The sequence below is a fragment of the Alosa pseudoharengus genome, unplaced genomic scaffold (genome assembly GCF_046254945.1).
Source record: "Alosa pseudoharengus isolate Yale_2024_CS ecotype anadromous, Long Island Sound unplaced genomic scaffold, YU_APseudo_1.1 YU_APseudo_1.1_scf_12, whole genome shotgun sequence".
In the NCBI taxonomy this organism is placed as follows: Eukaryota; Metazoa; Chordata; class Actinopteri; order Clupeiformes; family Clupeidae; genus Alosa; species Alosa pseudoharengus.
This window is the reverse complement of record NW_027468587.1, coordinates 3,258,792-3,273,094: the sequence shown is the minus strand read 5'-3', so window position 1 is coordinate 3,273,094 and position 14,303 is coordinate 3,258,792. Positions and strand designations below refer to the sequence as shown.

The following is a 14,303-nucleotide window of genomic DNA, read 5'->3' as shown; positions in this document are numbered from 1 at the left end:
TAACTTAAGCAGACCAATATGAGTCATTATTTGTGTTAAATATCTGTTGGAAAAAATATATAGCCTGGACAAATACCTCGGTATCCCATAGGTTATCAACTGTCCCGTGGCTTAACGGCAGCGCGTCAGTGCACTGCGCGCTCGGCCGGAGTTCGCATCCTATCTCTTCTTTTCATCTCTGAGTAAGAGTAGGCCTACGAGACACAACAATAGGTTTTGACCATACATATTTATGTATATAGTTACTCTACATCGAGAGACCATAGGTACAATACATCAGTCAAAAACAATTGAATCTACGTGTCACACACTAGTTCACCTGCAGGTAGCGAGAAGCAAGAGGACAATCTCACATCATAAGAAAATCGAACCTACAACGTTGGGATAACAAGTCATCTGCTTTAGCCACTACACCATTTAACACTACTGTTGTTAGGGACTGTGAAGATTATAATACTAAAATCAAGGCAATACTTTTAATTAACATAAATAGCAAGAATGAGCCAAGTAGGGGAGCAGTGTCTTAAAAGCAAAATTAAGCTACAGGATAGATCAATCATTGAGTCACGAGATAAACATCCACTTCGCAAATTTTGGTTAGGCGGTTGTGATTTTTGGTTAGGCGCTCCGGACACTAACAGGAACTACCAAGGAACGACACAAGTGCGACTAGTAGTTCAAACGACCAAACTTTGCGTCCTTGTTTGCGATTGAGAGTTCGAACTACCCTTTCTAGAAACACCAAATCCAAGAACGGTGGAGCGGACTACCAAGGTTGCGACGCAAGTTAGCAAACGATGCTTTCTAGAAACGACCCCCAGGGTGGATCATTCAGCATTTCAAAGTTCCACTTTGACACCAGCAGATGTCAGCATGTGTTTTCATGTGTAGACTAGTCACTGACCTAGACTACAAGAGACCAAGGAGGAGGAGGTTCAGTGATGAACCTGGCTACAGTATGTTAACTCAGAGTAAGTGATCACAGAAGTGATATTTCTGATATCTGCACATGATATTTATGATCTTTACTATCTGTAGCTATTGTCATTTTCTCTGACAATCTTTTATGACACTCAAGAATAGAAATGCTCCTGTAATCAGCTTACAGTTGGTGGTGGTTTTACAATTGCAAGTTTGAAAAATAAAAGCAGTACTGGAAGTTATTGTAATGTACTACAGTTACTGTAAACAAAAGAAAATTAAACCAAAAAAAAAACTCCAGGTGCCATATCCACCCTTGAACTGACCCCTTCTCAATGTCAGCTTGCAGAAGATATTAATGCAGGCATATGGTTGATGGTCAAATACTTTCAATAGTCATGATGAAAATGTTTTAGAAATGGGAAGTTGAGGGGCAAGTACACACACACAACTGTGAAATGATACAGATAGAACAGGTACACAATGACTTACCTGGGGTCTACTTGTAGTGCTAAGGCTCAGACTGATTGGTGCTCAGTTTTCTGTGTATGTGTGCGTATGTCCAATTACCAGATGTGTTTTGCATTTTGAATAGAAGTGTTTTCCCAATGATTGCACAAATTTCATTTTTGAATGAAATGTGTGATGTAAAAAACGTGTAGTGTTTGCAGTAAGCGTGTTGCAGAACTGCAAACAAAGAGCAAAGCAGAACAGAGATGTGTTTAATATGGTTACAAGAAGTTAAGGTTTTGGGGCTTTGGTTTAAGCATTCATTTTTAGTGTGTAAGTAATGGGCAAAAAAATTAAGCCGCTTTAATTAGTCTTTCATACAATTTTGCCTATGCAGCATTTAAATTAGGGCCTACTGAGCTAACAAACTATTGCTGGTATGAATAATGCATCATGCAGTCAGGTTTCTCGTTGTTATAAAGTCGATATGAGATGATCAGATTTGGAAATGCATTCCCACACAAAAGTATGCATTTATCCTGCCAACACACACCCTCATAAGTAAGTTTGTGAGTCTAGGCAGGTGCACAAGATGTTCTTTTGACTGAAGATGAGACTAACTGTGAGAAATATGCTGTATGTGTAACATATGTGAAGTGACTGTTCCATAAAGCAAGCGCACCACTGTGCACTCCTCACTAACTTCCTTCAGATTCACCACATGACAAGTATGTGAGTAGAGACTTTTGTATTTAGAATAACTACACTATGAATCTGGTCGCTTTGGTGCATTTCTCAGATCAGAATTGAAATTCTCAAAACTGAATGTAGTAATTTGGGAACCCACACCTCCCTCACACCTTGCCTGGGGGGAGAGAAGTGTGGAGCTTTCCCCCCACATTGAGCTAAGTGGCCCTTCCCTTCCTGTTCAAATTTATTCGTAGCTTGAGTGTTGGATGGTTTGTGTGTTGATTGGGGATAGTGTAATGAAGCGAACGGAGCATTGGCTATCGCTCAGTTGACTGGAGCACGTATGTGGGGTAAATAGTAAACGTTTAGTATAGTTTAGTAGACGTAACCACGACTACTAAACCTGTGACACATCCATGGCAAGCTGTCTTAACATTTAAAGGTTTAACATCAGATATGGCAAGCCATCTGCAATTAGAATTATGCCTAGAAGCAATGAAGCTACAGATATTGATAATACAGTGAAATATAGTTAAGTTTCATATACAAAACTGTCTTATCAATTGAAAAAAGCAATTCAATGTTTTCAACCATTGGTTTGGGCATTTTGTCCCCTTTATTTTCTTCTCGGAGTACAACAGAATGCTTTATTTATATGTTAAAATCCCCAAATTTTCTTCTGGGGGATGCCCCCAGATCCTTACAGGGGTTTACTATGCAAATATGTAACCTTTTTCAGCACTTCTCAGTTTGCAGGTCTGTAAATAGGCCTAAGCAGTAAGCACACTTTCACAAAATTATCTTAGTATCTTTTATTCACTGTAAAAATTAAGAATATAATAGCCTATTTGATATCTCGATACCAGCTGATACATTCGCTGAATTGATACACCGTACAATACATGTGATTGTGAATGATGAGTACCGGCACCTTTTTTTATCCACTTCAAGCTCTGGTCAACAGTGTGAAAGCTCTGGTCAATAGTGAAAGCTCTGGTCAATAGTGAAAGCACTGGTCAATAGCACTGGCCAATAGTGAAAGCTCTGGTCAACAGTGAAAGCTCTGGTCAACAGTGTGAAAGTTCTGGTCAATAGTGTGAAAGCTCTGGTCAATAGTGAAAGCACTGGTCAATAGTGAAAGTATTGGCCAATAGTGAAAGCACTGGCCAATAGTGAAAGCACTGGTCAATAGCACTGGTCAATAGCACTGGCCAATAGCACTGGCCAATAGTGAAAGCACTGGTCAATAGTGAAAGCTCTGGTCAATAGTGAAAGCACTGGTCAACAGTGAAAGCACTGGTCAATAGTGAAAGCATCCACGAACAAACGCTAACCATTCTGATGACGTAGCGCCTGCATTTTTAAAACATGGCCGCGCCCTAGTGGCGAAAGTTGTTATTGACATGTAATTTTCCAGTGAAATTACTTGAATTTCAGGTTTAATGAAAATCCATGTATCTTCAAAAATGAAAAAGCAACCAAAAAATGGCCACAGTTCTCACTGCTTCATTTCCACTTTAAGGTTAGGGGTGTGAGGATTTACACGAGCAACTAACACGCTAGCTCAGTTCAACTCCGTTACACTCACCTCTGTAAATCCTCACTCCCATCTGGGTCACGGCACCACTGTAACCGAGGTCGTAATTCGTCCGCCGCTCACGGCCCTCGAACCCGCCACCTCCACACACACCGGCATGGGAGTCGAACGCTCTAACCACTGAACCAAAAGCCCAGGCTTCCAACTCAGCGGTTAGAAGCGTTCTTGAGGTTAGGGGTGTGAGGATTTACACAAGCAACTAGCATGCTAGTTCAATTCAACTCCGTTACACTAATTTCATAGTATTTACATTGGATGGCTGCTATAGGCTACTTGCAGTGTTAACAAATAGTTCATAACGATCTTGAATAATGTTCCATTTCCAGCTGTTGTTCTTAGGGCTACTGAAGACACTACCCCACCCCAGTCAGCTTTCCATTGATATTCCTGACAAAGCTTAGAGCTTAATGCACACAACTGTGATTAGGCTACCTTGGGTTAATTTCATGTGACTGACTAATTCGTATTTGTCCAATGCTTTGCCAAAGGCAGTCTGGTTAAGTCCCGCCTATTGAACAGAGATCAGCCAATAGCAGATCAGAACCAGCACCAGCTCTCAAACAGCTGAATGCAACTGCCTAGGGAGACCCGAGAGAGAAATGAAGATGACCTAGCTTATAACAATGCGTTGACCTAGCTTATAACAATGCGTTGAAATGAAGATGACCTAGCTTATAACAATGCGTTGAAATGAAGACTGCTTTAAAATAAAAACATATCTTGTGATTTTGGGCCGGCAGGCTTGTGCCTGCCCTAACTGTAGGCTATAGGCACAACGCCCTTGCATACACGTTCTGGCGTGCAAGCAGTCAGATTCCTTCAAATGAGCTGACTGCACTCACTGTTAGATTTTGCACTGCTTGCTGTTAAAGGCTTATTGGGTTAAAGTAGGCCTACAGTATGTTAAGCCGAAAACACACCCATGACTGATTAAGAAACATACAGTAGGAACAACCCTTTTGAACAATGCAACTGGCCTCTGATCACAAAATCACGCTATTAAATTAGCGAATATGAACTGGACACACCTGACCAGGCATTTCAGATCGCCAAAATAGAGCCCAATGGCTTCATTTTCCTTCCTGATTCAGTACCTCATATTGATCTTACATGATCTTCTGTTGGATAAATTCATTGCTGTGGCAAAATATGTCAGTTCAACGTCATAACATTGTGTGTGAAAGAAAAACATGAGTTTGTTTAATTTCATGTTTTGTGGTCTAGACAAACCCTCTTTTCCTTTTTTTCACAGTATATACGCTTACCTTACATAATTCAATTAGATAAATATATTACTCATTCGGAATGACTATTTGAACACAACAAAGTTGTTTCGTTCGAATCTAGACTGTTTTATTTAATTGTAATGTAATATGTTTTTTTTTCTTTAAAGTTGAGCTGGCTCTTGAACATAAATAATTTCATTACTTATAAGTCCTTTTATGAGTATGACAATAAACTACTTGAACTTGAACTGTTGTGCAAACATTAATGATGATTTGAGAATCCACCAAAGCAACTGAGTCCGGCTCCATATCTGATAATAAATCACCCACAGACTGTTTTGCAGTGCAGAGGGAGTTTAAACATGTCAGAACAACACTGATATATTTAATGTTTGTTCCAGTGTATGTGGGTTTGTCTGTCTGTCTGTGTGTGTCTGTCTAAATATGCTCATGTGCGTAAATCAGATAGTTCATTCACCTCAAAAAACATTCTCTTCACATCGTATTTCCCTTTTCATCACAATTGGTGATGAAAGGAGATGCTTTTGTATCTGTGAGAAACACAGATGGGATTAGTTACGGAGGTTGTCATGGACAGTAAGAAAACTAAAAAAAGAAATAGATTTTAGGTGAGTTGAGGTGAGGTGTGATTACATTTTTAAGTAATCCCTGTGTGTGTGTGTGTGTGTTTTGACCTTTATTGTACAGAGGTATTTCTTTTTAAGTAGTGTGTGTGTGTGTGTTTTGACCTTTATTTTACAGAGGTATTTCTTTTTAAGTAGTGTGTGTGTGTGTGTGTGTGTGTTTTGACCTTTATTTTACAGAGGTAAATATTTTTGAGTAATCCCTGTGTGTGAGTGTGTGTGTGTGTGTGTGTGTCCTTTATTCTGCAGTATACATTTTGAACCAATCCCTCTGCTGAATGACTTGACACACCCATCACTTTAAAGATCCTGGATTACTGACTGCTCCGCTTCAATCCTCTCTGATCACACCTTTCGCAGTAATAAGGCAAAGCAAGGCAAGTTTATATAGCACATTTCATAAACAAGGGCAATTTAATGTGCTTTGCATAAACAAGGATACAAGGATACAAGGAAGTTTATTGTCACATGCATATAGTTACTGAAGTAAGAAATGCAGTGAAATTATGTCTGGTGTCAGCCTATAAAAAAAAGCAAATAAAAGCATAAACGTATAAAGTACAGAATAATTAAAAGACATAAAAGACACAAAGTTGAATGATTGACACATTAAAAGGCAAGTGTGCGTCTGATTGACAGGAAGTGCATTTGATCAGTTAGCAGAAAGCACCTGTGAGCAGAGGGGAATCTCTGTGGATTTCATAGAGGATCTGCAGTTTGTATTTGCTTCATTTTTTACAGTCTTCCCATACTATCTTTTTAGGATTTTAGCCCTTGTTTGTCAGTGACTGACTTGAATCTTAATGGAGCTTAATGTGATACATAATATTTGCCATGTTTTAATTAAACTATCCAGAACATAATCTACCAGGTCTGACAGTTGACATGAGGTCTGTGAATGTGCTTGCTTAAAGAGAGCACTTGTGTGACCATTTATGATTCTCCTTATGATTATCCATCCTAGATCTGTTCTGAGTGTGTGGGCACACACACACACACACACACACACACACACAAACACACACACACATACACACACACACACACACTTTAAAGAACATGCAAATGATCAGATAAGGTAAGGCCTTAGTTTTAGAGACATTATAGGCTGTGGATGAACTGGTTGAGCTGCTGGCGGTCTTGGAAGAAAGAAGAAATACTTGCAGGGAACTTCAGGTGATAGGGTGGGGATGAAATCATGGGAGTTGGGGGGGGGGGGGTTCTGTTTCTACATGCATAGGTTTACATTTCAGAAAATCGAGTTAGATACCTTGGCCAGACAGACGCGTTGCGATATTCTATCTCAGTGCTGCACCCTGGGGGCACCAGACAGACTCGTTGCCCTGGGGGCAAGATTTTAAAGCAGCATTTCATATATACCTATAATTATGACCATCGCTAGACAGGTTTTAACTCATACCTATAATTATAACCATCGCTAGACAGGTTTTAACTCATACCTATAATTATGACCATCGCTAGACAGGTTTTAACTCATACTTATAATTATGACCATCGCTAGACAGGTTTTAACTCATACCTATAATTATGACCATCGCTAGACAGGTTTTAACTCATACCTATAATTATGACTATCGCTAGGGATTTTCTTTTTTTCTGTCATCAACTTCCTGAATTTTTGGTCAACGATTCACCGGGGCACAGGAAACTTGGTGGGCATGTAGCCCGACAAGACTATACAGAAAAATTTTGTTTTTCTTTGTGGCTTGTGTATTCATGGTAAGATGATTTTCAGGTGAAATGTAATTCCCAGCGGAAATAAACCTGAGAATGTTTATCGGACATGCTTGATTTTTACTGCAGGAACGTTAATCTTACACCTGCTTAATGTTATGTCCATAGGTAAAATAACGTTTTGAGGGTAGTCTGATTGCTGGTGTATTTGTGAAACATAAACACGGTTATACTGAGCAAATTGATAACAGCACTGTAATTGTCTCTTTCGACTGCCATCCCATTATTTTCTGACCATACTAACAGGAGTTAAGTCTAGACTGCCAACTCTGACGCATTGGCCGTGAGACTCACTCATTCACACACTCTCACGTGATAAGTTTATCTGTAGGGTGACCAGACATCCTCTTATCCCCAGACATGTTCTCTTTTTGAACCTCAAAATCGACCTACCAGGGGCGTCAGACCCTTTTAACTGCTGTACCCCAATAAAATCTAAAAAACAACCTCATGGAGTACTCATCAGCAAATGAGACACTTTTCTTGATATAAAACGTGACATAAGACATATGCAAATATTATCACATCATACTTTCTCACATATAGGTAGCCCAGACTGTCCTGAAAAAGGAAGCTATGGCATGTACAGTGGGCGTTGCTTTCAAATGGCCACTTCAGTCGCGCATTACGAGGCGTGAAGCTGCGTGAAGCTTTAGTACCACTTTCAGCCACTGTGTGTCGCTCTGCCACTGTACATCGCTCTGTCAGTAGCCTGCCTGTCGCCCCTTCTGAAAAAGCAGGAGGCTACCATTAAACATAATTGTTGCCAAGAGGAATCCCAGCCTACAAATTCAATAACAAAATAAATCATGCATAATTAAACATTACCTCGATTTAGGCTACTTGGGTATGGCTTAAGGTTTGACTACACGGTGGTAACGAAATAACTGTTCAGAATTAATCTGTAGCCTTGGGCAGGCTTTTGCAGAAAACAATGTTGTTGGCGATTTAATAGGCTACTATCTAGCGACGTTTTTAACAGGCTACGCTATAGAGGCTTAGACAACTATGACCCATGTTTTGGTTTCGTAAATTAATTTGCCCTACTTCTTGACTGCAATGTAGACAATTGACTGCTTTACATGTCATTTTTATTTTTCTGCACAATAAACAAATACATCTGCTTTATGCCGCAGAATTACATTCATATTTGGCTGACTTCTGCAGACGCGCAAAAAAAACACTGCCACTTCACTTCCCTCCCCATATTCCACTGATCACACATCAGACATCAGGGGTGCGTTTCCCAAAAGCTAACTATGTTAGCAACTAACATGGTTGAAACTATGTAAGTACGACAAAACTGTTTCCCAAACGATAGTTTGAACTATGGTGGTGGAACTTACATAGTCCAATGCATCGTTACACTTCGTTAGTGTTTCCCAAAACCATAATAGCAACGAACGTTCGCAACCACTATCGTAAAGTTGTGTAGTTACAACTACACCTCTCGACCTGTGGTAGTATGCTAGTAGAAGCATAGTTCCGGGGATCTTCATGTCAAAGACGTCACTGACGCCAGTTATTTGTTTGCAAATGAATAATTATAAATATATTTAGGTTTCTAATTGATATTTATACTTCTAACCACCATACATCCATATTTTAAAATAACAAATTAAAAGTCAATTTGCAGCCACGTGCACGTAAGTCAAAGTCACACACCTGCAGATAATAATAAGGTATTGTATATGGCCATTACAATGACCAAGATAACTATCTTATCTTAGATTATCTGAACTTAAATTACCACTGACCACATCTGCACGTACAGTATGCTGAATGAGCCAAGCAAAAGTGTGCTGTGTATGCGGCAACCTACCAAATCTCACTCCAAGGTTTTTTGAAAAGTTGGCAGCCCTGCTAAGTTAGTTAGTCACAATGTTACATTCGCTAATCGACAGCAGGGCATAGATAGGCTACCTGGCTACGATGCATCCTAAACACCGGGCTGGGACACTTCTGCCTGCTAAATAGGTTTTTCTGCTCTAGACTCGCTCACAGCTCACAAATTGACATACACACACACACACACGTATGCACACACACGCATGCACACACACGCACACATCCAGACGCACAGACACACACTCACACGTACACACACACACACACAGGCATGCACACACACCCACACACACACACACAGGCATGCACATATGCATACACAAAAGTTGTAAGAGTAGGGGATGGAGTCAAATTGACAAGCGTGATTTATTTATTTTATTTTTTTATTTTAAAGTATATTTTTTGGGCTTTTTGGCTTTATTTGTATATGACAGTGAAGAGTGAGACAGGAAGTGAGTGGGAGAGAGAGATGGGGTGGGACCGTGACATGACCGCAGGTCGAATTCGAACCTGGGTCCCCGTGGGCACTTGGACCCGTATATGGTATGAGCTCTGTAGCCTGCTGCGCCACAGCACCCCCTCGTAAGCGTGATTTATGTTTGCGGAGAGGATGTACAGGTACATCTGTGGTATGTGGTAAATCTATTTCATGCCTTAACCTGCCTGTTCACCTGATCTGTTTGCCTGTTCACCTGATCTGACAGTCTTCATAAGCTTTTTTTCAGCTTCTTTCTTCATGAGCAGTTGTGTTACCATCAGGTGACATATTCTGTCTTTTGTTTCATGTTTTGAAATCTGGATAGGCAGACACATAAAGCCAGGGATTATAATAAGGGCAGATGCTGTTGTGAGGCATAGGCCGACTGTACCAGAGTAACAACAACAGCCCAAACAACCTGTCAATCACCTTGGCAACATCACACACACACACAGAGAGAGAGAGAGAGAGAGAGAGAGATGTGATGCAGTGGTAATAATAATGGTAGTTGTGGTAATTTGAGGGGTCTAAAGGTATAACAGCAAAAAGGAGCATAGACAAATCACAAAAAGCACCCATGTTTGCTCCTCATTTGAATAAAACACTAATCATAATCCATTCATTTAATTGTGAATGAATGGACATAATGTATGTACACATGAGTTAAATGCAACAACAAGCAGCATATCTTTGGGTTAATGACAAGTCAAGGGAAGAGGGGAGGGGACAGAGGGAGAGGGACAGCCAGGCGCAGAGAGAGGGAGAGATGGAAAATAGTGGTCAGTTATGTAAGAGTGGGCTGTGCCTACAAGGTGGAGCTGCTGTAATGTGGTCAGTTATGTAACAGTGGGCTGTGCCTACAAGGTGGAGCTGCTGTAATGTGGAACAGCCCGGCCAGTGTGACTCAAACTGCCCATTTTCAGCATGCCCTGGGATTTCAACTGTTTAGCTCCACACATGCAAACACACACGCAAACACACACACACACACACACACAAACACACCCACGCCATCACACAAACACACAGACACACAAACACACCCATGCCATCACACAAAAACAGAGAGACACACACACACACACACACACACACACACACACACACACACATATAGCTGTTAGGATCTGTTATGCTGAGGTGAATTTCCATTATCTATCAAATTGCTCTGACCTTTCCATCTTTCATTCATTGTGAAGATCATCGGGGTAATAGTAGTTGACAACAGTGTGCTCAGGCACAAACAAGCATGAGGTAACACCCTTTAGTGTGTGGGTGGGTAACTGGAATTCCCCATATCCTTAAATAGAGGTCTTCCTCTGATTCACTTCATTCATGCTTCTTCTTTCAGTACTCGTCAAAAATCAGACTCAAGTGCAGGTGAGTAGAGCACATTAACTGGCTTTTGACTAAACTATGGTGTATGTTAACACTTTTAGCCCTAACAAATAAAGGCTTTTGACTAAACTATGGTGTATGTTAATACTTTTAGCCCTAACAAATAAAGGCTTTTGACTAAACTATGGTGTATGTTAATACTTTTAGCCCTAACAACAGGGCCTGGATATGGAATTTGTCCCTTCTCCTTGTTATTAAACTGCTTTGTTGTTGAACAAAAAAAGAGAAACTGCATTTGTTAAGGAGTAACATGTTACATGTTTGTTTATGTTTGGATATTGGTTTTGAACTGTGTTTTAACTTGTTTGAATTCCTGCTGGCATGCTCAATTTGGCTGTCGGCACTTTGGGTTTAATTGATTAATTAGCTAGTTTAATTGAGTTTAATTTAGGTGGTTTGATAATTTACAGCGCCCATACATTCTTTGCAGGTTTGTCATGTTTTTGGACAATATTTCACAGTGATGCCCCTCCCAGAACTCTTGACAGAACTCTAGTCAATGATCAGTCACATTCATACACTTCAGCATTCAGCCAGAAACCTTAATTGCAATGAGAGGCATGCTATTTGCATGAGCCCCAGTGACTCCGCCACACCAGTTAGCTCCCAATAGTATTTTTACTTGTCGTTCCGGGCGTGAGCCCTTGATCAGTAAAAAGTACTGTTGCGATACTGTTGTGGTGGACCTTCTTTACTCATATTGTCATGCTCATTTCGTCCAGCGCCCGATTGTAGAACTTCGATGTGCGTGCTTTATTTTTATTCCCCGAGTGACCCCATCTCCCTGAGTTACAAATGGTCAATTTTTAGTGGGCACTTCTCTCAGACTATCAGATCGTAACTTATTCCCTAACATGGAATGAGTTTTGTGTGGTTCTTTATTTAGGCAGGAAAGTTGCAGGTTAAGGCATGCAAGAATGTGCAAAATCTACATAAAGTGACATACTTTTTCTAGCCCAGTTCGCTATCTGCTAATGGCACAGAAATGTGTAGCATTCAGTCATTCTTTACTCTCAAGAAAAGAAAAAATGTGTCCCACATTTTACAGTTCAAGTCTCGATGCCATACCGAACCACTGCTTCCAAATGAAGCGTACGCAATGCTAATGCCAAATGCCTCTTGTCTTCTCTGGCTCTCTCTCAGACATGTCTCGGAGCAGGTTGGAGCAGGCCATCATGTCCCTGGTGGAGGTGTATGAGGAGTACGCCGGGAAGGACGACAAGAAGCACCAGCTGAGCCAGGCCGAGCTCGCTGAGCTTTTACAGAAGGAGCTGGCCAGCCCGGAGTTCCAGGTGGGTGACCCTTTTGCCCCTGCCCCTTTTGCCCCTGTTCCTTTTGCCCCTGCCCCTTTTTGCCCCTGCCCCTTTTTGCCCCTGTTCCTTTTGCCCCTGCCCCTTTTTGCCCCTGTTCCTTTTTGCCCCTGCCCCTTTTTGCCCCTGTTCCTTTTGCCCCTGTTCCTTTTGCCCCTGCCCCTTTTTGCCCCTGTTCCTTTTGCCCCTGCCCCTTTTTGCCCCTGTTCCTTTTGCCCCTGTCCCTTTTTGCCCCTGCCCCTTTTTGCCCCTGTTCCTTTTGCCCCTGCCCCTTTTTGCCCCTGTTCCTTTTGCCCCTGTCCCTGTCCCTGTCCTGACCCAAAGAGCAATGGACAGCGAGCTCCCTTTCAGTGTGGCATCATGCCATGCCGTCATGCGCCATGCCACCACGTGTGTCCCCCACTGCCATTGGTCACTACAGACGGTGACACACTGGGCCTCCATCGTGGAGCACATGATAGGCAACGCTACTGGAAGCTTGGAGGGGGAGCAAGCACAGGTTGCTTGTTGATTTTTGGCTCCGTTCAGTGGGTAATTCACGATGGTAATGCTGGCAAATTGGCCCAGAATGCAAGCTCTGCATACTATCAGCATGAGAGAATTTAGCCAGGTTTTAAGACATGTAAACGTGTGTGTTGAAGTATGACTAATAAAACTGAGGGCAACCTTCTGAGCTTTATCTTACATGCAATCACATCCCAAACCTTTCAAAACATTATTTTACACAAGTGACCCATCTGGGTCATAATTTACATGGATAGTCTCCTATAGACTATCTGCAGATGCTCAGATTACCAACTATTCTGTTATGGTAACAGACTATATCTGTTTGGTAATAACAACGCATGTTATGGTTATGGTTAGGGGTTTGTTTTGGCTAAGGTGATGTTAAGTATTAGTTCAACAGCAAGTTTAAAGACTGAACTGGAATTTCAACAAATTACCTGTAAAGTCTCTGTATGAGTGACTAATGCTTCTCTCCTCCTGCACCACTGATCTGTAAAGTCTCTGTACGAGTGACTAATTATCTGTAAAGTCTCTGTATGAGTGACTAATTATCTGTAAAGTGTCTGTATGAGTGACTAATGCTTCTCTCCTCCTGCACCACTGATCTGTAAAGTCTCTGTACGAGTGACTAATTATCTGTAAAGTCTCTGTACGAGTGACTAATTATCTGTAAAGTCTCTGTATGAGTGACTTACTGTATTATTTGTAAAGTCTCTGTATGAGTGACTAATGCTTCTCTCCTCCTGCACCCCACAGGGAAAAATTGACCCAGAGGACATTCAGGAGGCCATGAGCAAACTGGACAAGAACCACGACGGTGAAGTGAACTTCCGTGAGTTTGGCATGATGGTGGGGCTTCTGGCCCGCGGAGTGTATCGCCATAAGAGGGGCAAGGGCAAAGGAAAGAAGAAGGATAATGAGTGACAGCAGGCGGGCAGACACAAAGATGTACATACTGTAAGATTACAGTGTCATGTCAAACCTGTTTTGGGATATCTTTAAAAAGGTGTTTTGTAATTTATGATAACATGACAGAGGTCTAAGGGCCGAAATGTAGTTTACAATAAATGCAACATTGCAAGTGAAAGAATGTGTGAGTCTTTCTAGTTCCAGTAATGTATGATACAAAATACTTTCTGTCAGTAAAATGTATATACTTTTAGTATGTAAGTGTGCAGTTTGTGTACATATGGAGATGGGTTTTGAACTGCTTAGTGTAACCAGAGACTTTCTAATGAGGAGACACAGCACAGAATCTCCCATAGAAATGTATGGGGTTAGTATCTCCCATAGAAATGTATGGGGTTAGTATCTCCCATAGAAACGTATGGGGTTAGTATATCCCATAGAAATGTATGGGGTTAGTTTGTAACGCAAACATGGCAGTCGTCTACACATATTCCGCCTCTTCAGCCACCAATAGTTGACATAGTGAATACATGGTGCTGTAAAGGGTTGCTTTAGCACACAACACTCTGG

The 14,303-nt window shown here is 41.2% G+C and overlaps 1 protein-coding gene across 2 annotated transcripts; it reads left to right on the top strand.

The window, feature by feature from the left end:
- The first annotated feature begins 804 nt into the window (after positions 1-804).
- Positions 805-13,908, top strand: s100w (S100 calcium binding protein W). Of its 2 annotated transcripts, none has more exons than XM_076279351.1 (3): positions 805-971; positions 12,151-12,299; positions 13,581-13,908. In XM_076279351.1, the coding sequence occupies exons 1-3, from the start codon at positions 866-868 to the stop codon at positions 13,746-13,748; spliced, it is 423 nt and encodes a 140-aa protein (XP_076135466.1). In that variant the 5' UTR covers positions 805-865; the 3' UTR covers positions 13,749-13,908. The 2 variants fall into 2 exon arrangements, with proteins under 2 accessions (XP_076135466.1, XP_076135467.1); XM_076279352.1 differs by lacking the exon at positions 805-971 and adding an exon at positions 10,909-10,989.
- The last annotated feature ends 395 nt before the right edge of the window (positions 13,909-14,303 follow it).